General features: G+C 36.8%; 1 protein-coding gene across 1 annotated transcript in view; it reads left to right on the top strand.

Annotated features, from left to right (window-relative positions):
• The window catches only part of kalrna (kalirin RhoGEF kinase a), a 261,174-nt gene that overhangs the window by 60,055 nt on the left and 176,831 nt on the right, over positions 1 to 24,288 (top strand). Inside the window, exon 4 of the mRNA XM_061970917.2 lies at positions 19,346 to 19,420. Coding sequence (XP_061826901.2) covers positions 19,346 to 19,420 — 75 coding nt within the window. The remainder of the gene's footprint in view (positions 1 to 19,345; positions 19,421 to 24,288) is intronic.

Below are 24,288 nucleotides of genomic sequence, written 5' to 3'. Positions count from 1 at the left end.
CCATACAGTGCGATGTGTGCATGCTAGAAAAACAATGTGCAAATATATAAAAATATAAAAAATGTAGAAGTGCAATGAATATGGTGTGAAATGAATATATACATGAAAAAAACAAAAACAAAAACAGGGTGGTTGGTGGAATGGGTTATTGCACCGAAGAGAAGGCAGTTATGAGGGACAATGGGGCAGATTGGTCAGATCTAGGCTTAGACTTAGATGGTCAGATCTAGTCCTAGACTTAGATTGGTCAGATTTAGTCCTAGACTTAGATTGGTCAGATCTAGTCTTAGACTTAGATTGGCCAAATCTAGTCTTATATTTAGATGGGTCAGATCTAGTCTTAGACTTAGATTAGTCAGATCTAGTCCTAAACTTAGATTGGTCAGATCTAGTCTTAAACTTAGATTGGTCAGATCTAGTCCTAGACTTAGATTGGTCAGTACTAGTCTTAGACTTAGATTGGCCAGATCTAGTCTTATATTTAGATGGGTCAGATCTAGTCCTAGTTTTAGATTGGTCAGATCTAGTCTTATATTTAGATGGGTCAGATCTAGTCCTAGACTTAGATTGGTCAGATCTAGTCTAGCGGCTGGTTCCAAAACCCAAATATTTATACTCCAAATCCAGGAGGGTGTGCCTGAGCAAGGATGGTTTCGCCCTATTGTAGTGAGAAAAAGAACTGTTGATATGCAAATGAGCAATCCTACTGTCAATGATCGACTCCACAGCGATGGACTTGATCTATATTTATTGTTTGTCCTTTTCTTTAATATAATATATCCATTATATTAATATAATATGTACACACACACACACACACACACACACACACACACACATGTATATATATATATATATATATATATATAGATATATATATATATATATATATATATATATAATGTTACTTCACATGCAGTTGGCTTTCGGCCCTCGACCAAACCTTTTTAGTCCAATGTGGCCCCTCGGGCAAACAGTTTGGACACTCCTATCCTAAGGTACCTTTGGTTTTATGGCGTCACGCCGTATAGTTTGACCCTGGAACTGACATTTTTTCATTTGCCTCGTCCTGCAGTGCGTCAATATTGTCCAACAATCGCACGTGTCGAATCCAAAATAGCGTGGTTATGAATAATGCACAGCTGCTCTGCCACATTTGTCTGCAGTCCGAGGCCCCGTATCATCACGCTCCAGACCCCCTGGGGGAGGTCAGGACCAGCTGTGTCGCCACACGTCTGCTCTAATTGTCACTGAAAACACTAATTAGCCAGTCACTTGTCGTAAGAGGACGGCGGTTAATGGAACGTGGGAGCGACAACGGTTTTTACATTCTTGCGCGCCGACGTCCGGGAGGCCAGCTCCTGTCGCCGTGGCAACACGAGCAACTTGGCAGCTGGTTGCCGTGGCAGCTGTTGCCGGGGCTGCACACCGCCTCACCTGTCGTCATTGAAAGACACGGGAGAGACACATGACCTGTGCGCACGTGTTGTAGCACACACACACGCACACACGCACACACACACACACACACACACACACACACACACACACACACACACACACACACACACACACACACACACACACACACACACACACGCGCACACACACAGAGGGAGTCCAATGGGGTAAAAAGGAGTCAGTGTCGGTGTTAATGGCTCTAGCAGGACTGCGTGACAACCTTTAACATGCACACGTCTGGAAACATTGAACGTCTGTGTGTGTGTGTGTGTGTGTGTGTGTGTGTGTGTGTGTGTGTGTGTGTGTGTGTGTGTGCGTTCAAGACGACCGTGACCTTGTCCATGTAGTTTGTCATGTGAATAGTCCCTGATAACATAAATCACACACACACGCACACGAACACGACCCCCCGCCCCCCTCACCCACCCACACACACGCTCACACACACACACACACACACACACGAATATACTCTCTCCCTGGCCACAATATTAGGTACACCTGCGATAGAAAACAACCTTGTTTACACTGTTTAAATTTTTTCTTTTTAAATCGGTAGGTTTTTTGTTAAAAAATACAATAATTATATACAGTACAGTATATATAAATATAATATTTTGTGTCTTTCCATTTACAGCAGTTATTCTCAAATATTGGAGAGGGGCCTCCTTGGGAAAAGCAGGGTGCGGGGGGAGAGGGGGGGGGGGGGAGCGTTTGACCACCCAGGGAATATGCTTTATCAGTATCAGGCATCAAACCCTGCTTTGAAAAGCTGTGCTCATTGCAGCCATTAATGCTGACTTCCTCATTTTGATTAAAATAAATATATATATGTATGTGTGTGTGTATATATGTGAATCTATATGTATATTTGTGTGTATGTATGTATGTATATATATATATATATAGGTATATATACACATATGTATGTATATATGTATCTATATGTATATATATGTATATACATACAGTATATGTGTGTGTATATATGTATATACACATTCATATGTTTGTGTATATAAGTATATATAGATATGCATATATGTATGTGTATATATTTATATACACATACATATGTTTGTATATATATGTATATAAGTATGTATTTGTATATATGTATATATACGTATATATTTATATATACATTTATTTATCCATCCATTCATCCATTTTGTACCGCTTGGGGTCGGGGTGCTGGAGCCTATCTCTGCTGCGTTCAGGCGGTAGGCGGCGTACATTATATTTACATACATACATATATATATATATATATATATATATATATGTATGTATATATATATATATATATATATATATATATATATATATATATATATATATATATATATATATATATATATATATATAGTGTTAATAAAGTCATTCTTTGTTGTAAGTTAATCCTTATTTCTTTTTTTTTCTTTTCTGTAATGTTAACAAGGATACAATATTATGCAGAGGCGTGCTTATAACAATTTTATCGACAAATTATACTACTTATTAGGGGTGTTAATCGATTCGATTTTTGGGGTAACGCTCTGAATTCAGAATTGATTCTCGATTCAACAAGATTCTTGATTCAAACCGATTCTCACAATGTATTATTTGGTGTAATAATTACAATGACACTTTTTCAAAACAGGTTTACAGCATACAAAAGCTCCTTCTGGTTGCACAGATGGCCTAAAAGCGTCTTTTTATAAAGTGATTATTTAGAGAGAGAAAAACAGAGCGGCTGGTGAGAGGGAAGTGTGGGCGTCTGTGCTTAGGCTGCTGCCCCCGCAACCCAACCTCGAATAAGCGAGAGAAGATAGATGAATTTAAAAAAAAAGATTTAATTTTCGTTGATCATTGAAAAAATGTAATCAATTTACAACCTGGATGAATAACAATCACGATTTGAATGTGAATTTTCTATTTTACTTCATTTATAGTTTTTATTTACGTGTGTGTGTGTGTGGGGGGGGGGTTCTCAAAATGTGTTCTTCTTCCTGGGGTGTAACAACAGATATATAAGAATCACTGTTATACAGTGATGCACTGTAAAAAAAAAAAAAGAAAGCATGGCTGAATTACTGTATATTGAAAACAATTTACCATTTACATTTTTTATGGTAAAATTCTGGCAACTGAGCTGCCGTTTTTTTGTGTTTTGTTTGTTTTTTCACTGTGGTCCTTGTTTTTACAGTGCATTACTGTAAAATGGGCAGCACGGTGGAAGAGGGGTTAGTGCGTCTGCCTCACAATACGAAGGTGCTGAGTAGTCTTGGGTTCAATCCCAGGCTCGGGATCTTTCTGTGTGGAGTTTGCATGTTCTCCCCGTGACTGCGTGGGTTCCCTCCAGGTACTCCGGCTTCCTCCCACCTCCAAAGACATGCACCTGGGGATAGGTTGATTGGCAACACTAAAGTGAGTGAGTGTGTGAATGTGAGTGTGAATGTTGTCTGTCTATCTGTGTTGGCCCTGCGATGAGGTGGCGACTTGTCCAGGGTGTACCCCGCCTTCCGCCCGATTGTAGCTGAGATAGGCTCCAGCGCCCCCCGCGACCCCGAAGGGAATACGCGGTAGAAAATGGATGGATGGATGGATGGATGGATTACTGTAAATGGAAAAACGGTAGTCCTTTTATTTTTACAGTAAAATCCAAAATTCTGGTGACCGAGCTTTGTTTACATCACATCTACGGGTGTGATTACAGTCCAGCTGTAATTAAAATTAATTTATGGTAAAAGTCAGGCAAATGAGCTGACAGTTGTTGTTTTTTTACCGTAAAATCTGAATATTGTTTAAACCGTATGGCTTATTTTTTACGCTTTTAAAAAAACAACAACAACTGTGATTTGCGATTATCTTGCTGAAAAGTAATCATTTTTAAAACACTTACCAAGTTCGTGGTTATGTGCTCACACTGTAATGAAATCCTGCTGTTTTTTATAACGATGATGAAAAGGTCAACTGTAACTGGAAGTCCCGGAAGGACAATAAAGACGACTTTTTGGATAGAAATGAATAGAAAGACTGAAAATAATCCAAAGAGTCAAACACAGGACAGTAAATCAATGGCTCCTCCCGCCAGCTGATGAATTATAGCCGGTCGCCACGGCGAGTTGACTCCGCTGCCCTGTTGTATTGAAGTACATCACAGTATTAAAAAGGAGTAGGAAGAAGCAGAGTTTGGGCAATTACTGATAGTTTGTTCATTTCCTGTGTTTTGCATTAACTATTTCACAATAAAAGAAGAAATAAGATAGCTTGTTCTTTAATAAGTAATTCATAAATAAAGGTGTAAAAGTGGGCATAAGTACATTGTATATAATTAACTGTACATTAATTAAATAATAAAATAACAAGTACAATAGTAAAAACAGAAACACTAAGAATAGATAAATAAACATTATTGGCATTGATAAACATTATTTGAAAATGTAATAATATTTGCATTAATAAATATTTGCAATCAAATAAACAATAATATTGCATTAATAAACAATAATATTTGCAAAACAAACAATAATATTTGCATTAGTCAACCATCATATTTATGATAGTAAATATTAATATTTGCATTAGTCAACCATCATATTTATGATATTGAATAAGACTATTTGCATTGATAGATATTTGCAACAATAACATTCACATTAATTTGCATTATTAAACAATAATATTTGTAATAATAACTGATATTTTCAACAATTTTATTTGCATTAATGGCAACAATATTGCAATATTAAACAATAATAATTGCATTAATAAAATATATTTGCAACAATTACATTTGCATTAATAAACAACAACACTGCAATATTGACCAATAATATTTGAATTAATAAATTATATATGCAACCATAATAACATTTGCATCAATGAACAGCAGTATTGCAATAATAAGCATTAATACTTGCATTAATAAATATTTGCAATAATATTTTTGCATTGATAAACAATATTTGCATTAGTCAACAATCATATTTATAACAATAAAGAATACTATTTGCATCAATAAACAAAAATATTTGCAATATTAAATAATAATATTTGCATTGATACATGATATTTGCAACAATAATAACAGTTGCATTAATGAACAACAATATTGCAATAATAAACAATATTTGTATTAATAACTTATATTTGCAACAATAACATTTGAATTAATGAACAACAATATTGCAATAATAAGAAATAATATTTGCATTGATAAACAATAATGTTGCATTAATAAAGGATCATATTTGCAAACATAATCAATAATATTGCATCAATCAACAATCATATTTATAATAATACAAAGTAACATTTGCATCAATAAACAGAAATATTTGCAATATTAAATAATATTTGCATTGATAGATCATATTTGCAACAATAATATTTGCATTAATGACAACACAATTGTAATAATAAACAATAATATTTGCATTACTAAATGATTTCTGACAAAGTAATATTTGCATTAATGAACTGCAATAGTAAGTAATAATACTAGCACTAATAAATATATGAAATAACATTTTTGCATTAATAAACGATAATATTTGCAAAAACAAACAATGAGATTTGCATTAGTCAACAATCATATTTATTCTAATAAAAAACAATACTATTTGTAGCAATAAACAAAAATATTTGCAATAATAAATATTTGCAACCATTATGACATTTGCATCAATGAACAACAATATTGCAATAACAAAAAATATTTACAATAACAAACAGTTATATTTTTAATAATGAACAATAGTAGGAAGTTTCTTCACTTCCTGTGTTTAATATTTCACCGTAAATATCAATTATCTGATGATTTGAAGATAGCTTGTTCTGTCATAAATAATTAATAAATAAAAGACTGAATTAGACGGATGTTGTTTAGTAAAACTTTAGTACATTATACATCATTAACTGTACCTTCATTGAAGGTCATGATACATGTTACAGTAAATTAGTTTTCATTATTCGGAACAACTTTCTTCAGTAATGGTCTCTGTGAAAGACCAACACTCAAGTCCACTCATGAAGTGTTAAATGACTGTTACTGTAAATGTCTTCTTCCTGCCCCGTTTATTCAGGAACATTTTCACGCTCATTACCACTTTTTTTCAGACTCATTACCACTTTTATTCCGACTCATTACCACTTTTATTCAGCAACCTCTTACGCTAGCCACGGGCTGTTGCCTAGCAACGTGTGCCGCCACAACACACACTGCAACAAAAGTACACAATCTTCTTTCTCAAGGCGATGACAACCATTGTACCAGTTTTATCCACATGTTCTGGCAGAAAACACTAAAATACTTACTTTATATGTTTTATTATTAACAATAACCACTTAAATATAACTTACTGTATATGTTTTATTAACAATAAAACTAAAATATAACTACTGTATGTTTTATTAATACAACACTAAAAATAACTTACAGTATATGTTTTATTAATAACAATAACCCTAAAATATAACTTACGGTATATGTTATATTAATAACAATAACACTAAAATATCACTTATTGTATATGTTTTATTAATAACAATAACTACTTAAATATAACTCACTGTATGTTTTATTAATAACAATAACTGTATTAATAACACTAAAATATTACCTACTGTATATGTTTTATTAATAACAATAACCACTTATATATAACTTACTGTATGTATTATTAATAACAATAACCACTTATATATAACTTACTGTATGTTTTATTATTAACAATAACCACTTATATATAACTTACTTTATATGTTTTATTAATACAAATAGAACTAAAATATAATTTACTATATTTGTTTTATTAATAACTATAAAACTAAAATATAACTTACTGTATATGTTTTATTAATACAACACTAAAATATAACTTACTGTATATGTTTTATTAATAACAATAACCCTAAAATATAACTTACTGTATATTCTATATTCATAACAATAACACTAAAATATAACTTATTGTATATGTTTTTATTAATAACCATAACCACTTAAATATAAGTTACTGTATATGTTTTATTAATAACAATAACCCTAAAATATAACTTTCTGTATATTCTATATTCATAACAATAACACTAAAATATAACTTATTGTATATGTTTTATTAATAACCATAACCACTTAAATATAAGTTACTGTATATGTTTTATTAATAACAATAACACAAAAATATGTCTTGCTATATATGTTTTATTAATAACACTAAAATATTACCTACTGTATATGTTTTATTAATAACAATAACCACTTATATATAACTTACTGTATATGTTTTATTAATAACAATACAACTAACATATAACTTACTGTATATGTTTTATTAATAACAATAACCCTAAAATATAACTTACTGTATATGTTATATTCATAACAATAACACTAAAATATAACTTATTGTATATGTTTTATTAATAACACTAAAATATTACCTACTGTATATGTTTTATTAACAATAACCACTTATATATAACTTACTGTATATGTTTTATTAATAACAATAACCACTTAAATATAACTTACTGTATATGTTGTATTAATAACAATAACACTTAAATATAACTTACTGTACATGTTTTATTAATAACACTAAAATATTACCTACTGTATATGTTTTATTAATAACAATAACCACTTAAATATAACTTACTGTATATGTTTTATTAATAACAATAAAACTAAAATATAACTTACTGTATATGTTTTATTAATAACAATACAACTCAAATATAACTTACTGTATATGTTTTATTAATAACAATAACACTTAAATATAACTTAATGTATATGTTTTATTAATACAACACTAGAATATATCCTACTGTATATGTTTTATTAATAACAACACTAAAATACAACTTACTGTATATGTTGTATTCATAACAATAACACTAAAATACAACGTATTGTATATGTTTTATGAATAACAATAACCACTTAAATATAACTCTCTGTATACGTTTTATTAATAACAATAACACAAAAGTATATATTGCTGTATATGTTTTATTAATAACACTAAAATATTACCAACTGTATGTTTTATTAATAACAATAACCACTTATATATAACTTACTGTATGTTTTATTAATGCAACAACACTAAAATATAACTTACTGTATGTTTTATTAATAACAATAACCACTTAAATATAACTTACTGTATATGTTGTAATAATAACAATAACACTTAAATATAACTTACTGTACATGTTTTATTAATAACACTAAAATATTACCTACTGTATATGTTTTATTAATAACAATAACCACTTAAATATAACTTACTGTATATGTTTTATTATTAACAATAACCACTTAAATATAACTTACTGTATATGTTTTATTAATAACAATAAAACTAAAATATAACTTACTGTATATGTTTTATTAATAACAATAAAACTCAAATATAACTTACTGTATATGTTTTATTAATAACAATAACACTTAAATATAACTTAATGTGTATGTTTTATTAATACAACACTAGAATATATCTTACTGTATATGTTTTATTAATAACACTAAAATATAACTTACTGTATATGTTATATTCATGACAATAACACTAAAATATAACTTATTGTATATGTTTTATTAATAACAATAACCACTTAAATATAACTCACTGTATATGTTTTATTAATAACAATAACACAAAAATATATATTACTGTATATGTTTTATTAATAACACTAAAATATTACCAACTGTATGTTTTATTACTAACAATAACCACTTGTATATAACTTACTGTATGTTTTATTTATAACAATAAAACTCAAATATAACTTACTGTATATGTTTTATTAATAACACTAAAATATAACTTACTGTATGTGTTTTATTAATAACAATAACCACTTAAATATAACTTACTGCTAAACGTTAGCATCTGCTAGCTTAGCGTGCATGTGTTGCTGCACACTGACTACTCTAAAGTGTATACTTTCTACAGTACATGACATGTATTAGATACAAGTTAGCATATGCTAGCTCAGCGTGCATGTGTTGGATGAAGAAAACAGGTGTTGCCAGAAAGCGGAGAGAAAAGCCGTAAAAGTTTACGATAAAGAGCGATCAGCTTTGATCACACGGGGCCAGCGAAACACGGCGGTGATAAAAGTGGGAGATGTGAGCTGGAAAAAGCGCTCGCTCCGACGTAAAAGCGACACTTTGGTGTTTCTTTTATTTTTCCGGCTTTTCCTGCGGGAGAAGCAGCAGGAAGTGTGTACTTTAGTTTAGCAGCTGATGTGAAAAACACTTTCAGGAAACATCTTTTAACATCAATATTCTCCTTCAACCTCGCCTTCAAGTCAGGCGCAAAGGGGGCGGGGCTTCAACAGGAAGCACATCCTCATTAGAAATATGTGTGCTAACATTGCTATGCTAATGGTTTATACTCGTATGTTTGCTCATTTTATTCGTTTCAACATACAAATCTTTGCTTTTTAATCTTGCTGCCATTTTCAAAATATTCTGACTTCTCTTATGTTACTGTGCTAATGCTAGCATTTTTGCCCATTCAAACTTAAAAAACATGGATTCTGATATTTGGCGCCATCTTATAAGTAAGCTAACTTTATTTATGTTATCATGTTAATATTAGCATGCTAACGTTACATATTCTAGCTTGTTTGCTCATTTTGTTTAAACCCAAAAATCATAGCTTTTGATACTTATGCTAACTTTTCCTATTTTATCATACTAACATTAGCATGCTAACGTTACATATTCTAGCTTGTTTGCTAATTTTGTTTGAACCCAAAATCATGGCTTTTGATACTTATGCTAACTTTTCCTATTTTATCATGCTAACATTAGCATGCTAACGTTAGCATGATAACTTTACATATTCTAGCTTGTTTGCTAATTTTGTTTGAACCCAAAAATCATGGCTTTTGATACTTATGCTAACTTTTCCTATTATATCATGCTAACATTAGCATGCTAACATTACATATTCTAGATTGTTTGCTAATTTTGTTTAAACCCAAAGATCATGGCTTTTGATACTTATGCTAACTTTTCCTATTTCATCATGCTAACATTAGCATGCTAATGTTACATATTCTATCTTGTTTGCTCATTTTGTTTAAACCCAAAAATCATGGCTTTTGATACTTATGCTAACTTTTCCTATTTTATCATGCTAACATTAGCATGCTAACGTTACATATTCTATCTTGTTTGCTAATTTTGTTTGAACCCAAAAATCATGGCTTTTGATACTTATGCTAACTTTTCCTATTATATCATGCTAACATTAGCATGCTAACATTACATATTCTAGATTGTTTGCTAATTTTGTTTAAACCCAAAGATCATGGCTTTTGATACTTATGCTAACCTTTCCTATTTTATCATGCTAACATTAGCATGCTAACATTAGCATGCTAACGTTACATATTCTAGCTTGTTTGCTAATTTTGTTTGAACCCAAAAATCATGGCTTTTCATATTTATGCTAACTTTTCCTATTGTATCATGCTAACATTAGCATGCTAACGTTACATATTCTAGCTTGTTTGCTGATTTTGTTTAAACCCAAAAATCATGGCTTTTCATACTCATGCTAACTTTTCTTATTGTATCATGCTAACATTAACATGCTAACGTTACATATTCTAGCTTGTTTGCTCATTTTGTTTAAACCCAAAAATCATGGCTTTTGATACTTATGCTAACTTTTCCTATTTTATCATGCTAACATTAGCATGCTAACATTAGCATGCTAACGTTACATATTCTAGCTTGTTTGCTAATTTTGTTTGAACCCAAAAATCATGGCTTTTCATACTTATGCTAACTTTTCCTATTGTATCATGCTAACATTAGCATGCTAACATTACATATTCTAGCTTGTTTGCTCATTATGTTTAAACCCAAAAATCATGGCTTTTGATACTTATGCTAACTTTTCCTATTTCATCATGCTAACATTAGCATGCTAACGTTACATATTCTAGCTTGTTTGCTAATTTTGTTTAAACCCAAAAATCATGGCTTTTGATACTCATGCTAACTTTTCCTATTTTATCATGCTAACATTAGCATGCTAACATTTTAACAATTTTTTTTTTCATTTGAACTTAAAAATCAAGGATTTTGATACTTGTGCTATTTTAAAACTATGCTAACGTCTCTCAAGTTGGCATGCCAACATGTTATGCTTGCCCTCAATCCATCCATTTTCTACCGCTTGTCCCTTTCGGGGTCGCGCGGGAGGGGGGGTCGCTGCAGCCCATCTCAGCTGCATTCGGGCGGAAGGCGGGGTACACCCTGGACAAGTCGCCACTTAACCTAAAAATCATTAGGTACTTGGCGCTATCTTAGAAGTACGTGAACCTTTCCTTTGTAAGTATGCTAACATTAGCATGCTAACGTTTCATGCCATCTTATTTGTGATTTTTGTCATTAAAACCTACAAATAATGGATTTTGATACCTGTTGCCATCTTAGAAGTATGCTAACTTCTCCTTTGTTAGCATGCTAATGTTATTGTGCTAATGTTAGCATGCAAACATTTAATGCTAGTATTTTATCTAATTTATTGATTTGAACTTAGAAACCATGGATTTTGATACTTGGCGCCATCTTAGAAGTATGCTAACTTTTCCTGTGTTAACATAAGCATGCTGATTTTAGCATGCTAACGTTTTATGCAGCACATGTGGTAAATGCAGGGGTGTAACGGTACGTGTATTTGTATTGAACCGTTTCGGTACGGGGGTTCCGGTTCGGTTCGGAGGTGTACCGAACGAGTTTCCACACGGACATATTAAGTAGCGTAACGCACGTTGTGTAAACAATGCACACCGAGGCACAACACACGGCATGCTAGCAGCTAACGGGCTACGTTAGACTGACCATACGTCCTCTTTTCCCCGGACATGCCCTCTTTTGCGGAGCTGTCAGGGCGGAGTTTCTTAAATGCCTCAAATGTCCGGCATTTTGAGTTAGGGTTGCGTGTATTTTTAATGTACGTCCAGGGTTAAGAAGGGGTTAATAACAAAACACATTGTGAAGGTGTGCGAAGCAGCATTGATGAGGGAGGGGCAGAGACAGAGAGAGAGAGAGAGTTATGATAAACGTGCATGCGTCGCCAGGCTCTACTTTTTATCCATAGATTTATCACATTACATTTTTTATTATCTATAGCAGGGGTGTCAAAAGTGTGCCCCGGAGGCCATTTGCGGCCCACAGCTAATGTTTTAAAGGCCCACGGCACATTCTAAAAATACTATTAAAATAAACAAAACATAACAAAAGTGGAATAAAAAAGCTTAAAGGTTAAATGTAATTTAGAAAAAGTTGCAATGTTGACTAATAAAACAAAGCTGTTTTTTTTCTTTCAAACTGTCATTGCTCAAAACATAATATTGAATCAAAATCAACGTTATTATGAATTATTGACCTATCCAAGGTTCTGATTACTTCACATCAAATATTCCACTAAGAAAAATATTTTTGGTGGAAGATTTTGCAAATTTGGTAAATAAATAACCCAAAAATGTATATTTTGTTGTTTTCTTACTGTACCGAAAATGAACCGAACCGTGACCTCTAAACCAAGGTACGTACCGAACCGAAATTTTTGTGTACCGTTACACCCCTAGGTAAATGTGTTTATTTACACCTAAAAATGATTGGCTTTTGATGCTAACTTTTTTTTGTTATCCTGTTAAAGGGGAACATTATCACCAGACCTATGTAAGCGTCAATATATACCTTGATGTTGCAGAAAAAAGACCATATATTTTTTTAACCGATTTCCGAACTCTAAATGGGTGAATTTTGGCGAATTAAACGCCTTTCTATTATTCGCTCTCGGAGCGATGACGTCACGTTGTGACGTCACATCGGGAAGCAATCCGCCATTTTCTCACTTTCGTCGGTGTGTTGTCGGAGGGTGTAACAACACGAACAGGGACGGATTCAAGTTGCACCAGTGGCCCAAAGATGCGAAAGTGGCAAGAAATTGGACGAAATTTGTTCAAAATACGAGGGTGTGGGGAAAGCCGACGAAAGCTATGCTACGACAGAGATGGCAAGAATGTGTTGATATCCTGCGACACTCAAAGCAGATGCATTTCCAACGATAAAGACCCTAGCTTCCCTGGCCTGATGACATCAACTCCAAAACTGGACAGATCAGCTTTCAGGAAAAGAGAGCGGATGAGGGTATGTCTACAGAATATATTAATTGATGAAAACTTTATTCATTACTCGCGGTTTTACGTAAATTATTATACATAAACTGTGTTTACCAATAATTTAGCTTAAAAACATTTATTTTTTTCAATCATTCGAGTACATTCGGGTAGTCTTGTGTAATGCAGTATTTTGTGTCTATTTAGGTATGGTTAACCTGAGTGCTGAAATCGTGGAAAAATATATGTTCTTAGCGCGCCTGAAATGGGCTGTCTGCACTCTCAAAGTGCATGTTGTTGCCAAATGTATTTCATATGCTGTAAACCTAGTTCATAGTTGTTAGTTTCCTTTAATGCCAAACAAACACATACCAATCGTTGGTTAGAAGGCGATCGCCGAATTCGTCCTCGCTTTCTCCCGTGTCGCTGGCTGTCGTGTCGTTTTCGTCGGTTTCGCTTGCATACGGTTCAAACCGATATGGCTCAATAGCTTCAGTTTCTTCTTCAATTTCGTTTTCGCTACCTGCCTCCACACTACAACCATCCGTTTCAATACATGCGTAATCTGTTGAATCGCTTAAGCTGCTGAAATCCGAGTCTGAATCCGAGCTAATGTCACTATAGCTTGCTGTTCTTTCCGCCATGTTTGTTTGTATTGGCATCACTGTGTGACGTCACAGGAAAATGGACGGGTGTTTATAACGATGGTTAAAATCAGGCACTTTGAAGCTTTTTTAGGGATATTGCGTGATGGGTAAAATTTTGAAAAAAACTTCGAAAAATAAAATAAGCCACTGGGAACTGATTTTTAATGGCTTTAACCCTTCTGAAATTGTGATAATGTTCCCCTTTAATGTTAGCATGCTAACATTATATGCTGGCATTTTAGCTAATATAATTACATATACACATACAAACACTATCAACAACATGTTACTTTGTGTGTGTGTGCGTTTGGAAATCAAGTTTGACTTATTCCTGTGTGGACACACACACACACACATACACACACACGCACACGCACACACACACACACACACACACACACACACACACACACACACACACACACACACACACACACACACACACACACACACACACACACACACACAAAGTAAACGTGTTGTTGATGTTGGCAGCAAATTCACTTCTCACTTTTCCTTCCTCTATTTCCCAGAAACATAAACAGTTTTCTATGCAAATCAAAGCAAGTGTACAGTAAAAGTCATCTGTCATTCGAGCCTTTTTTGCGTGTGTGTGTGTGTGTGTGTGTGTGTGTGTGTGTGTGTGTGTGTGTGTGTGTGTGTGTGTGTCAACGGAATGTAACACACCACATGGTGGCGCTGTTATTCAACCATAAACTTTTGACCCCATAAGTTGGTTTGGCTTGAAATTTCTCACACAGCTGAATGCGCCGGGCAAAACACTGTATTTTCAGGGCTTAAATAGGGGGTCCTGATATCAGATATTGGTCCGATATCAGCAAAAAAAACATACGTAATGTGACATGTCCTATACAAGCAGTCCTGCGGCGTGTTTACTTGCACTGGGAATCGTTACAACTTCGTACAGAAGGGGGCGCTGTGCATAATAAACCATGGATTTATTATAAATCATGGATTTTCATACTTGGGGCCATCTTGGAAGTATGCTATCTTGATCTGTGTTATCATGTTAACATTAGCATGCTAACATTTTATGTTAGCATATTTGCAAATTATATTCGATTAAACCTACAAATCATGGATTTTCATACTTGGGGCCATCTTGGAAGTATGCTATCTTGTTCTATGTTATCATGCTAACATTAGCATGCTAACATTTTATGATAGCATATTTGCTCATTTTATTCGTTTAAATGTAAAAATCATTGCTTTTGAAACTTGATGCCATTTTAGATGTATGCTAACTTCTCTTATGTTAGCATGCTTACGTTACATTTTATACTAGCATTTAATCTAATGTTCTTTCAAGCGTAAAAAAAACATAGATATGCCACTTGGCGCCTCCTTAAAAGTATGTTAATCTTTCCTATGTTGTCATGCTAACATCATGCTCGTGTTAGTATGATAAGGTTTTATGCTCGTATTTTAGCTCATTTTAGTAATTTGCACCAAAGAAAACCATGGATTTTGATACCTGGTACCATTTTGAAAGTCTGCTGACTTTTCTTATGTTAGCATGCTAACGTTTTACGCTCGCATTTTAGCTAATATGCTTACATATATGTGTATATGCTAGCATGGGGGGGGGGGGGGGGGGGGGGGGGGGGCTCCACAAACCACGTTAAACCCAGATTCCGATCTAACAAAGGTCTTAACTTATTCTCCTTCTATGCCACATCAATATGGAATGCACTCCCAACAGGTGTAAAAGAAAGGGCATCTCTATCCTCCTTCAAAACCGCACTAAAATAACACCTCCAGTAAACTTCAACCCTTGACTAACACCCTCCCCGCACCACATCCCACCTCCCCGGATTGTAAATAACCAAATGTAAATAATCAAATGTATATACTTGTTCTTATGCTTTCTGAGCTCACTATGTTCTCTGCTCGCTGTACATATCCTACCAAGTCAGACCTACACTGTTTCAATGTCCATTTCTCTGATGATATAATTGATATAAACTTTTCTTCTACATATAAAAAGTGCAACATTAAACAGTTTCAAGTCATGTCATCATGCTTAATTTATAACAGCATTTGGGAAGCAGGGCCCCGGGGGTAGATGAGATCCGCCCGGAGTTCCTTAAGGCTCTGGATGCTGTGGGGCTGTCTTGGTTGACAAGACTCTGCAGCATTGCGTGGACATCGGGGGCGGTACCTCTGGATTGGCAGACCGGGGTGGTGGTTCCTCTCTTTAAGAAGGGGAACCGGAGGGTGTGTTCTAACTATCGTGGGATTACACTCCTCAGCCTTCCCGGTAAGGTCTATTCAGGTGTACTGGAAAGGAGGCTACGCCGGATAGTTGAACCTCGGATTCAGGAGGAACAGTGTGGTTTTCGTCCTGGTCGTGGAACTGTGGACCAGCTCTATACTCTCGGCAGGGTCCTTGAGGGTGCATGGGAGTTTGCCCAACCAGTCTACATGTGCTTTGTGGACTTGGAGAAGGCATTCGACCGTGTCCCTCGGGAAGTCCTGTGGGGAGTGCTCAGAGAGTTTGGGGTATCGGACTGTCTGATTGTGGCGGTCCGCTCCCTGTATGATCAGTGTCAGAGCTTGGTCCGCATTGCCGGCAGTAAGTCGGACACGTTTCCAGTGAGGGTTGGACTCCGCCAAGGCTGCCCTTTGTCACCGATTCTGTTCATAACTTTTATGGACAGAATTTCTAGGCGCAGTCAAGGTGTTGAGGGGATCCGGTTTGGTGGCTGCAGGATTAGGTCTCTGCTTTTTGCAGATGATGTGGTCCTGATGGCTTTATCTGGCCAGGATCTTCAGCTCTTGCTGGATCGGTTCGCAGCTGAGTGTGAAGCGACTGGGATGAGAATCAGCACCTCCAAGTCCGAGTCCATGGTTCTTGCCCGGAAAAGGGTGGAGTGCCATCTCCGGGTTGCGGAGGAGACCCTGCCCCAAGTGGAGGAGTTCAAGTACCTCGGAGTCTTGTTCACGAGTGAGGGAAGAGTGGATCGTGAGATCGACAGGCAAATCGGTGCGGCGTCTTCAGTAATGCGGACGCTGTATCGATCCATTGTGGTGAAGACGGAGCTGAGACGGAAGGCAAAGCTCTCAATTTACCGGTCGATCTACGTTCCCATCCTCACCTATGGTCTTGAGCTTTGGGTTATGACCGAAAGGACAAGATCACGGGTACAAGCGGCCGAAATGAGTTTCCTCCGCCGGGTGGCGGGGCTCTCCCTTAGAGATCACCTCCCTAGGGAGGTGTTTAGGGCACGTCCGACCGGTAGGAGGCCACGGGGAAGACCCAGGACACGTTGGGAAGACTATGTCTCCCGGCTGGCCTGGGAACGCCTCGGGATCCCCCGGGAAGAGCTGGACGAAGTGGCTGGGGAGAGGGAAGTCTGGGCTTCCCTGCTTAGGCTGCTGCCCCCGCGATCCGACCTCGGATAAGCGGAAGAAGATGGATGGATGGATGGCATTTGGGAAGCCTGCAGTTGATATTCATTATGTATGTAGGGACGGCGTGGCGAAGTTGGTAGAGTGGCCGTGCCAGCAATCGGAGGGTTGCTGGTTACTGGGGTTCAATCCCCACCTTCTACCATACTAGTCACGTCCGTTGTGTCCTTGGGCAAGACACTTCACCCCTTGCTCCTGATGGCTGTTAGTTGCATGGCAGCTCCCGCCAGCAGTGTGTGAATGTGTGTGTGAATGGGTGAATGTGGAAATACTGTCAAAGCGCTTTGAGTACCTTGAAGGTAGAAAAGCGCTATACATGTATAACCCATTTATCATTATTTATTATCATTTATGTAAATGTTATATTTTTATCAACATGTGATAGCAGGGACCCTGCCATTCAAAACTAGGCTGCTGCATTACTAATGATTAATGTAACTATAGCTGAAGAAATAGCACAATAGCAATAGGAGAGACTATTCATCCCTGAACACCATGGAGTTCATGTAGGTTTAATGATGCACTTACATTATTATATCAACTATCAGAGACAGAAACTCTTCATTTAACACAATGCCTTTTTTGCTGCTTCAACACAGCTCAATCAACACAGAAAAAGGTAAAGTGAAATAACAGACAGACAGGGCTTTGCTGTCCGTAACACACACACAGACCGCAAAATGAGCTAACGTTACGCTAAAAGCGAATTAGCCTTCACCTCTTGCCAGGACTGCGAGCGAGCTGAGCTGCCTTTTATATTTCTAGAAGGTCAACGGGCTCATAGTGATGTTACTAGTAGTTGACTGGGAGGTGTTTATTATAATTTGGGGAGAGTCCGCTGCCTGATGCTTACCTGCTAAACGCTAAGCACTGACTACATGCGCTCTGAATACTCACTGCTGATTGGCTGTTACCGCTCTGTTTGTAACCAATCAGATGGTTGTGTGGGTGGGACAATGCTGGGTGCTGTGTAGAGTACTGACAGTGACAGAGGCAGAAGGAAGCGGAGGCGGCTACTTAATATGTTCGTGTGGAAACTCGTTCGGTACACCTCCGAACCGAACCGAAACGGTTCAATACAAATACACGTACCGTTACACCCCTACCATTTAGTGGTCAATTGTACGGAATATGTACTGTACTGTGCAATCTACTAATAAAAGTCTCAATCAATCAATCAATGTGTTGCAAGGTACATCCAGCACAGGCCATATGGGGCGCCACACCCGCCCTTCACAGAAGTAGGGTACCCAAACCTTCCCATTGAAAGTACTTCTTGCATGGTGTGGAGTATCTGGGTCACGTTAGCGCTGCGCAGGAAGTGCGATGACATATTTGTAGGGCACATCAACATGTGTGAAGACATGCAAGGACAGCAGCCAGAAAATCCAAGCCAGGATTTACAAACATTCATCTTTGGCTCAGCAGGAACATTTTTTTTGAATGTCGGATTACGAACCGCAATCTGCGGTGTTGAACTGGGAAAGTCAAAAGAAGTATGAGGACACGTTTCTTTGTAAATCACCAAACTTGGCGAAGGCGCTTGTGTCAGCGTTGCTGTTTCCTTCCCTGGAATGTTGATCTGATAATTGGATTAATGATCAAATGCTAACTGACGGTTTCTTTGTTCTTGATGTTGTGTCTTGCCGCAGGCTCTCTGAGGACTGAAGGCGTCAAGGCGTCTGATGTGCTTCCCGTCTTGAAGGAGAAAGTGGCGTTTGTTTCCGGTGAGTGTGCGAGGAAACCACCAGAACAGGAAGTGTCACTTGTACTCAAATCTTCATCCGACTGGACAAGTCCTGTGTCAGCATGTTTCGGACAATAACAAATATGTCTCAGGGGTCCCACAAAAGTGCATTGTTACTGCGCCCTGCTGCAAAACACCATTTTGTATGCATGCTAATGAGCTATGTAAGAAGTACTGTTGTGTACTTGCTACACTTTTGACATAAACACTGGAATAATAACGTAATAGATCTAAAACAATGTAGCATTAAGGAGTAGGACAGGGCGACTCAAACATTAGCAACACTAGCATAGCTATGTGAGCTACATGCTTACATTACATTTTAACACCACTCTAGATTAGTAACTTTAGCATAGCTATGTGAGCTACATGCTAACATTACATTTTAACACCACTCTAGATTAGTAACTTTAGCATAGCTATGTGAGCTACATGCAAACATTACATTTTAACACCACTCTAGATTAGTAACTTTAGCATAGCTATATGAGCTACATGCTAACATTACATTTTAACACCATTCTAGATTAGTAACATTAGCATAGCTATGTGAGCTACATGCTAACATTACATTTTAAACATCATTCTAGATTAGTAACACTAGCATAGCTATGTGAGCTACATGCTAACATTATGTTTTAACGTCATACTAGGTTATCAACACTAGCATAGTTATGTGAGCTACATGCTAACATTATGTTTTAACATCATACTAGGTTAGCAATACTAGCATTGCTATGTGAGCTCCATGCTAATATTACATTTTAACACCACTCTAGATTAGTAACTTTAGCATAGCTATGTGAGCTACATGCTAACATTACACTTTAACAATATTTTCTAGATTAGCAACACTAGCATAGCTATGTGAGCTACATGCTAACATCAAATTTTGACAATTATTCTAGGTTATTATTACTAGCATAGCTTTGTGAGCTACATGCTGACATTACATTTCAACATCCTCCTAGGTTAGCAACATTAGCATAGCTATGTGACCTATATGTTTACATTGCATTTTAACACCGCTCTAGATTAGTAACTTTAACATAGCTATGTGAGTTACATGCAAATATTACACTTTAACATTATTCTATATTAGCAACACTAGCATAGCTTTGTGAGGTACATGCTAACATTACATTTTAACGTCGTCCTAGTTAGCAACATTAGCATATCTATGTGACCTACATGCTTACATTACATTTTAACACCACTCTAGATTAGTAATTTTAGCATAGCTATGTGAGTTACATGCAAATATTACACTTTAACATTATTCTATATTAGCAACACTAGCATAGCTATGTGAGGTACATGCTAACATTACATTTTCACATATTGCTAGGTCAGTAACACCACTAGCATAGCTATGTGAGCTACATGCTAACATTACATTTTAAACATCATTCTAGATTAGTAACATTAGCATAGCCATGTGAGCTACATGCTAACATTATCTTTTAACGTCATGCTAGGTTATCAACACTAGCATAGTTATGTGAGCAACATGCTAACATTATGTTATAACATCATACTAGGTTAGCAATACTAGCATTGCTATGGGAGCTCCATGCTAATATTACATTTTAACACCACTCTAGATTAGTAACTTTAGCATAGCTATGTGAGCTACATGCTAACATTACACTTCAACATTATTCTAGATTAGCAACACTAGCATAGCTATGTGAGCTACATGCTAACATCAAATTGTGACAATTATTCGAGGTTATTATTACTAGCATAGCTTTGTGAGCTACATGCTAACATTACATTTTAATATCCTCTTGGGTTAGCAACATTAGCATAGCTATGTGACCTATATGTTTACATTACATTTTAACACCGCTCTAGATTAGTAACTTTAACATAGCTATGTGAGTTACATGCAAATATTACACTTTAACATTATTCTATATTAGCAACACTAGCATAGCTATGTGAGGTACATGCTAACATTACATTTTAACGTCGTCCTAGTTAGCAACATTAGCATATCTATGTGACCTACATGCTTACATTATATTTTAACACCACTCTAGATTAGTAATTTTAGCATAGCTATGTGAGTTACATGAAAATATTACACTTTAATATTATTCTATATTAGCAACACTAGCATAGCTATGTGAGGTACATGCTAACATTACATTTTAACATCTTTCTCGGTCAGTAACACCACTAGCGTAGCTATGTGAGTTACATGCTAACATTACACTTTAACATTATTCTAGATTAGCAACACTAGCATAGCTATGTGAGCTACATGCTAACATCACATTTTGACATTATTCTAGGTTAGTAACACTAGCATTGCTTTGTGAGCTACATGCTAACATTACATTTTAAACATCATTCTAGATTAATAACACTAGCATAGCTATGTGAGCTACATGCTAACATTATGTTTTAACATCATACTAGGTTAGCAATACTAGCATAACTATGTGAGCTCCATGCTTACATTACATTTTAATACCACTCTAGATTAGTAACTTTAGCATAGCTATGTGGGCTACATGCTAACATCACACTAACATAATTCTAAGTCAGCAACACTAGCATGGCTACATGCTAACATTACTTCTGAACATCATGCTAGGTTGATTACACTAGCATAGCTATATGAGCTACATGCTAACCTTACATTTGAACATCATGCCAGGTTAATAACACTAACATGGCTATATGAGCTTCATGTTAGCACCATACTTTAACATCATTCTAAGTTAGCAACACTAGCTTAACTATAAGAGCTACATGCTAACTTTACATTTGAACATCATCCTATGTTAATAACACTAACATGGCTATATGAGCTACATGCTAACATCACAATAAGCTAGCAACACTAGCATAGCTATATGCGAACTGCATGCTGCCATTACACTTGAACATCATGCTAGGCTGGATTCAACTTTAATTGTATTCAAAGACACGTTCACGTCATGCATCATCCCTCTTTTGCACGGATAACGATTCTTAAATTGAATTCCATTCATGTGCTAAAATATGCCTGAAGTTTTTACCTCCTGATGTAATGAAGACTCAGGAGTCCAAAGTGCTTTTTATCTGGAGCAAAGCCCTCGCTAACGATTGTTAAAACTGTAGTTTAGCAGTCTTTGAGATCAAAGCAATCTTTTTGCGTGTGTGTGCTACACACACCAGCCCCGAAGTTCTCATTAGCATATTTCTTTGTGCTGCGCTAAATGTCAGCGCTCTTTTGTCGCCAGAGACGTGTCCTTTTTGCAGGGCTGAATCCAAATCTGGTCTTTTGTGTCCAACAGTTTGTACAAATCCACTTTTTCGTCGGGAGTACTAAATCACAAAGTACTGCGCATACACCAGTATCAGCTCCTAGTGCTTGAAGTACTTTTCACCTCATTCTGTTTGTGTACTTGTTCTTTCCAAGGCATCAGAAAAACATGGCACATGAATAATATCAGATCTAGTGAGTCTTAGTCGCAGCACCAAGACCAAGACCAAGACTGTGGTCGCACATGATCACAAAATGGACACGCAAGATGGCTGGAGCTTTTCCCACAGCAGACCAAATGTTGGCTTCAGAAAAAACCATTAACTGGGACCACAGAGTCCTTCTGGTCTCTGCTGGATTTGCGGCCGGCAGGAAGCGTGCAGGAAAAACATCTCGCGTAAGACCAACATGACTTATGTGGACCTCTGCCATGTGGCAGACGTTCACATGAGCGTGCCAAAGCTAACTGATATGCGAGAAACACTCGAGCGTCACACTCCGTGGCGCAGCTGTGCTGGCCCAACAACCAAATCTGAATTTAGGACTAAATATGACCCATTCATCCATCCGCTTTCTACTGCTTGTTCCGGGTCAGGTCCCATGGGGGCAGCAGCCTTAGTAGAGAAGCCCAGACTTGCCTCCGTCCAGCCACTTCGTCCAGCTCCTCCCAAGGAATCCTGAGGCGTTCCCGGATCAACTGGGAGACATAGTCTGCCCAACGTGTCCTGGCCTCCTACTGTTCGGACGCGCCCTAAACACCTCCCTAGGGAGGCTTCTGGGGGGCATCCTGACCACAGGCCCGAGCCAACTCATGACAGAACCTTTCGCCCTATTTTAAGGAGAGCGTTAAACACATAACCTTGTACCCATGATCTTGTCCTTTGTCATAATCCAAAGATCATGACCATAGATGAGGATAGGGACGTGAATCGACCTGGAAATTGAGAGCTTTGCCTTCCAGCTGAGCTCTGTTTTCACCGCGACGGTCCGGCGCAGAGTCCACATGCTGCTGATCTCACAATTCACTCTTCCCTCACTGTCCCTGTGGTACTTGAACTGCTCTACTTAAGTCAACCTTGAGATGACATACCACCCTTTTTCGAGCTAACACCATGGACCCTAATCCCTAACCCTAACCCTCATGACAGAACCTTTCACCCTATCTCCAAGGGAGAGCCTTAATAACCTAGAAATTTGTACACGTGATCTTGTCCTTGTGGTCATAGTCCAAAGATCATGACCATAGGTGAGGATAGGGACGTGAATCTACCGGGAAATTGAGAGCTTTGCCTTCCGGCTTAGCTCCTTTTTCACCGCGACGGTCCGGCGTAGAGTCCACATCACTGCCGACGCTGCCATGATCCACCTGTCGATCTCACGATCCACTCTTCCCTCACTGGTGAACAAGTCCCTGAGGTACTTGAACTCCTCCACTTAAAGCAGGATCTTATCCGCAACCTGAGATGATATTCCGCCCTTTTTCGAGCTAAAACCATGGACTTGGACTGACAGGTGCTTCACACTCAGCTGCGAACCGATCCAGTGAGAGTTGGAAATGGCGACCAGATGAAGCCAGCAGGACCGCATCA

This window comes from Nerophis lumbriciformis, linkage group LG13 (genome assembly GCF_033978685.3).
Source record: "Nerophis lumbriciformis linkage group LG13, RoL_Nlum_v2.1, whole genome shotgun sequence".
In the NCBI taxonomy this organism is placed as follows: Eukaryota; Metazoa; Chordata; class Actinopteri; order Syngnathiformes; family Syngnathidae; genus Nerophis; species Nerophis lumbriciformis.
This window is presented reverse-complemented; position numbering and strand designations above follow the sequence as displayed.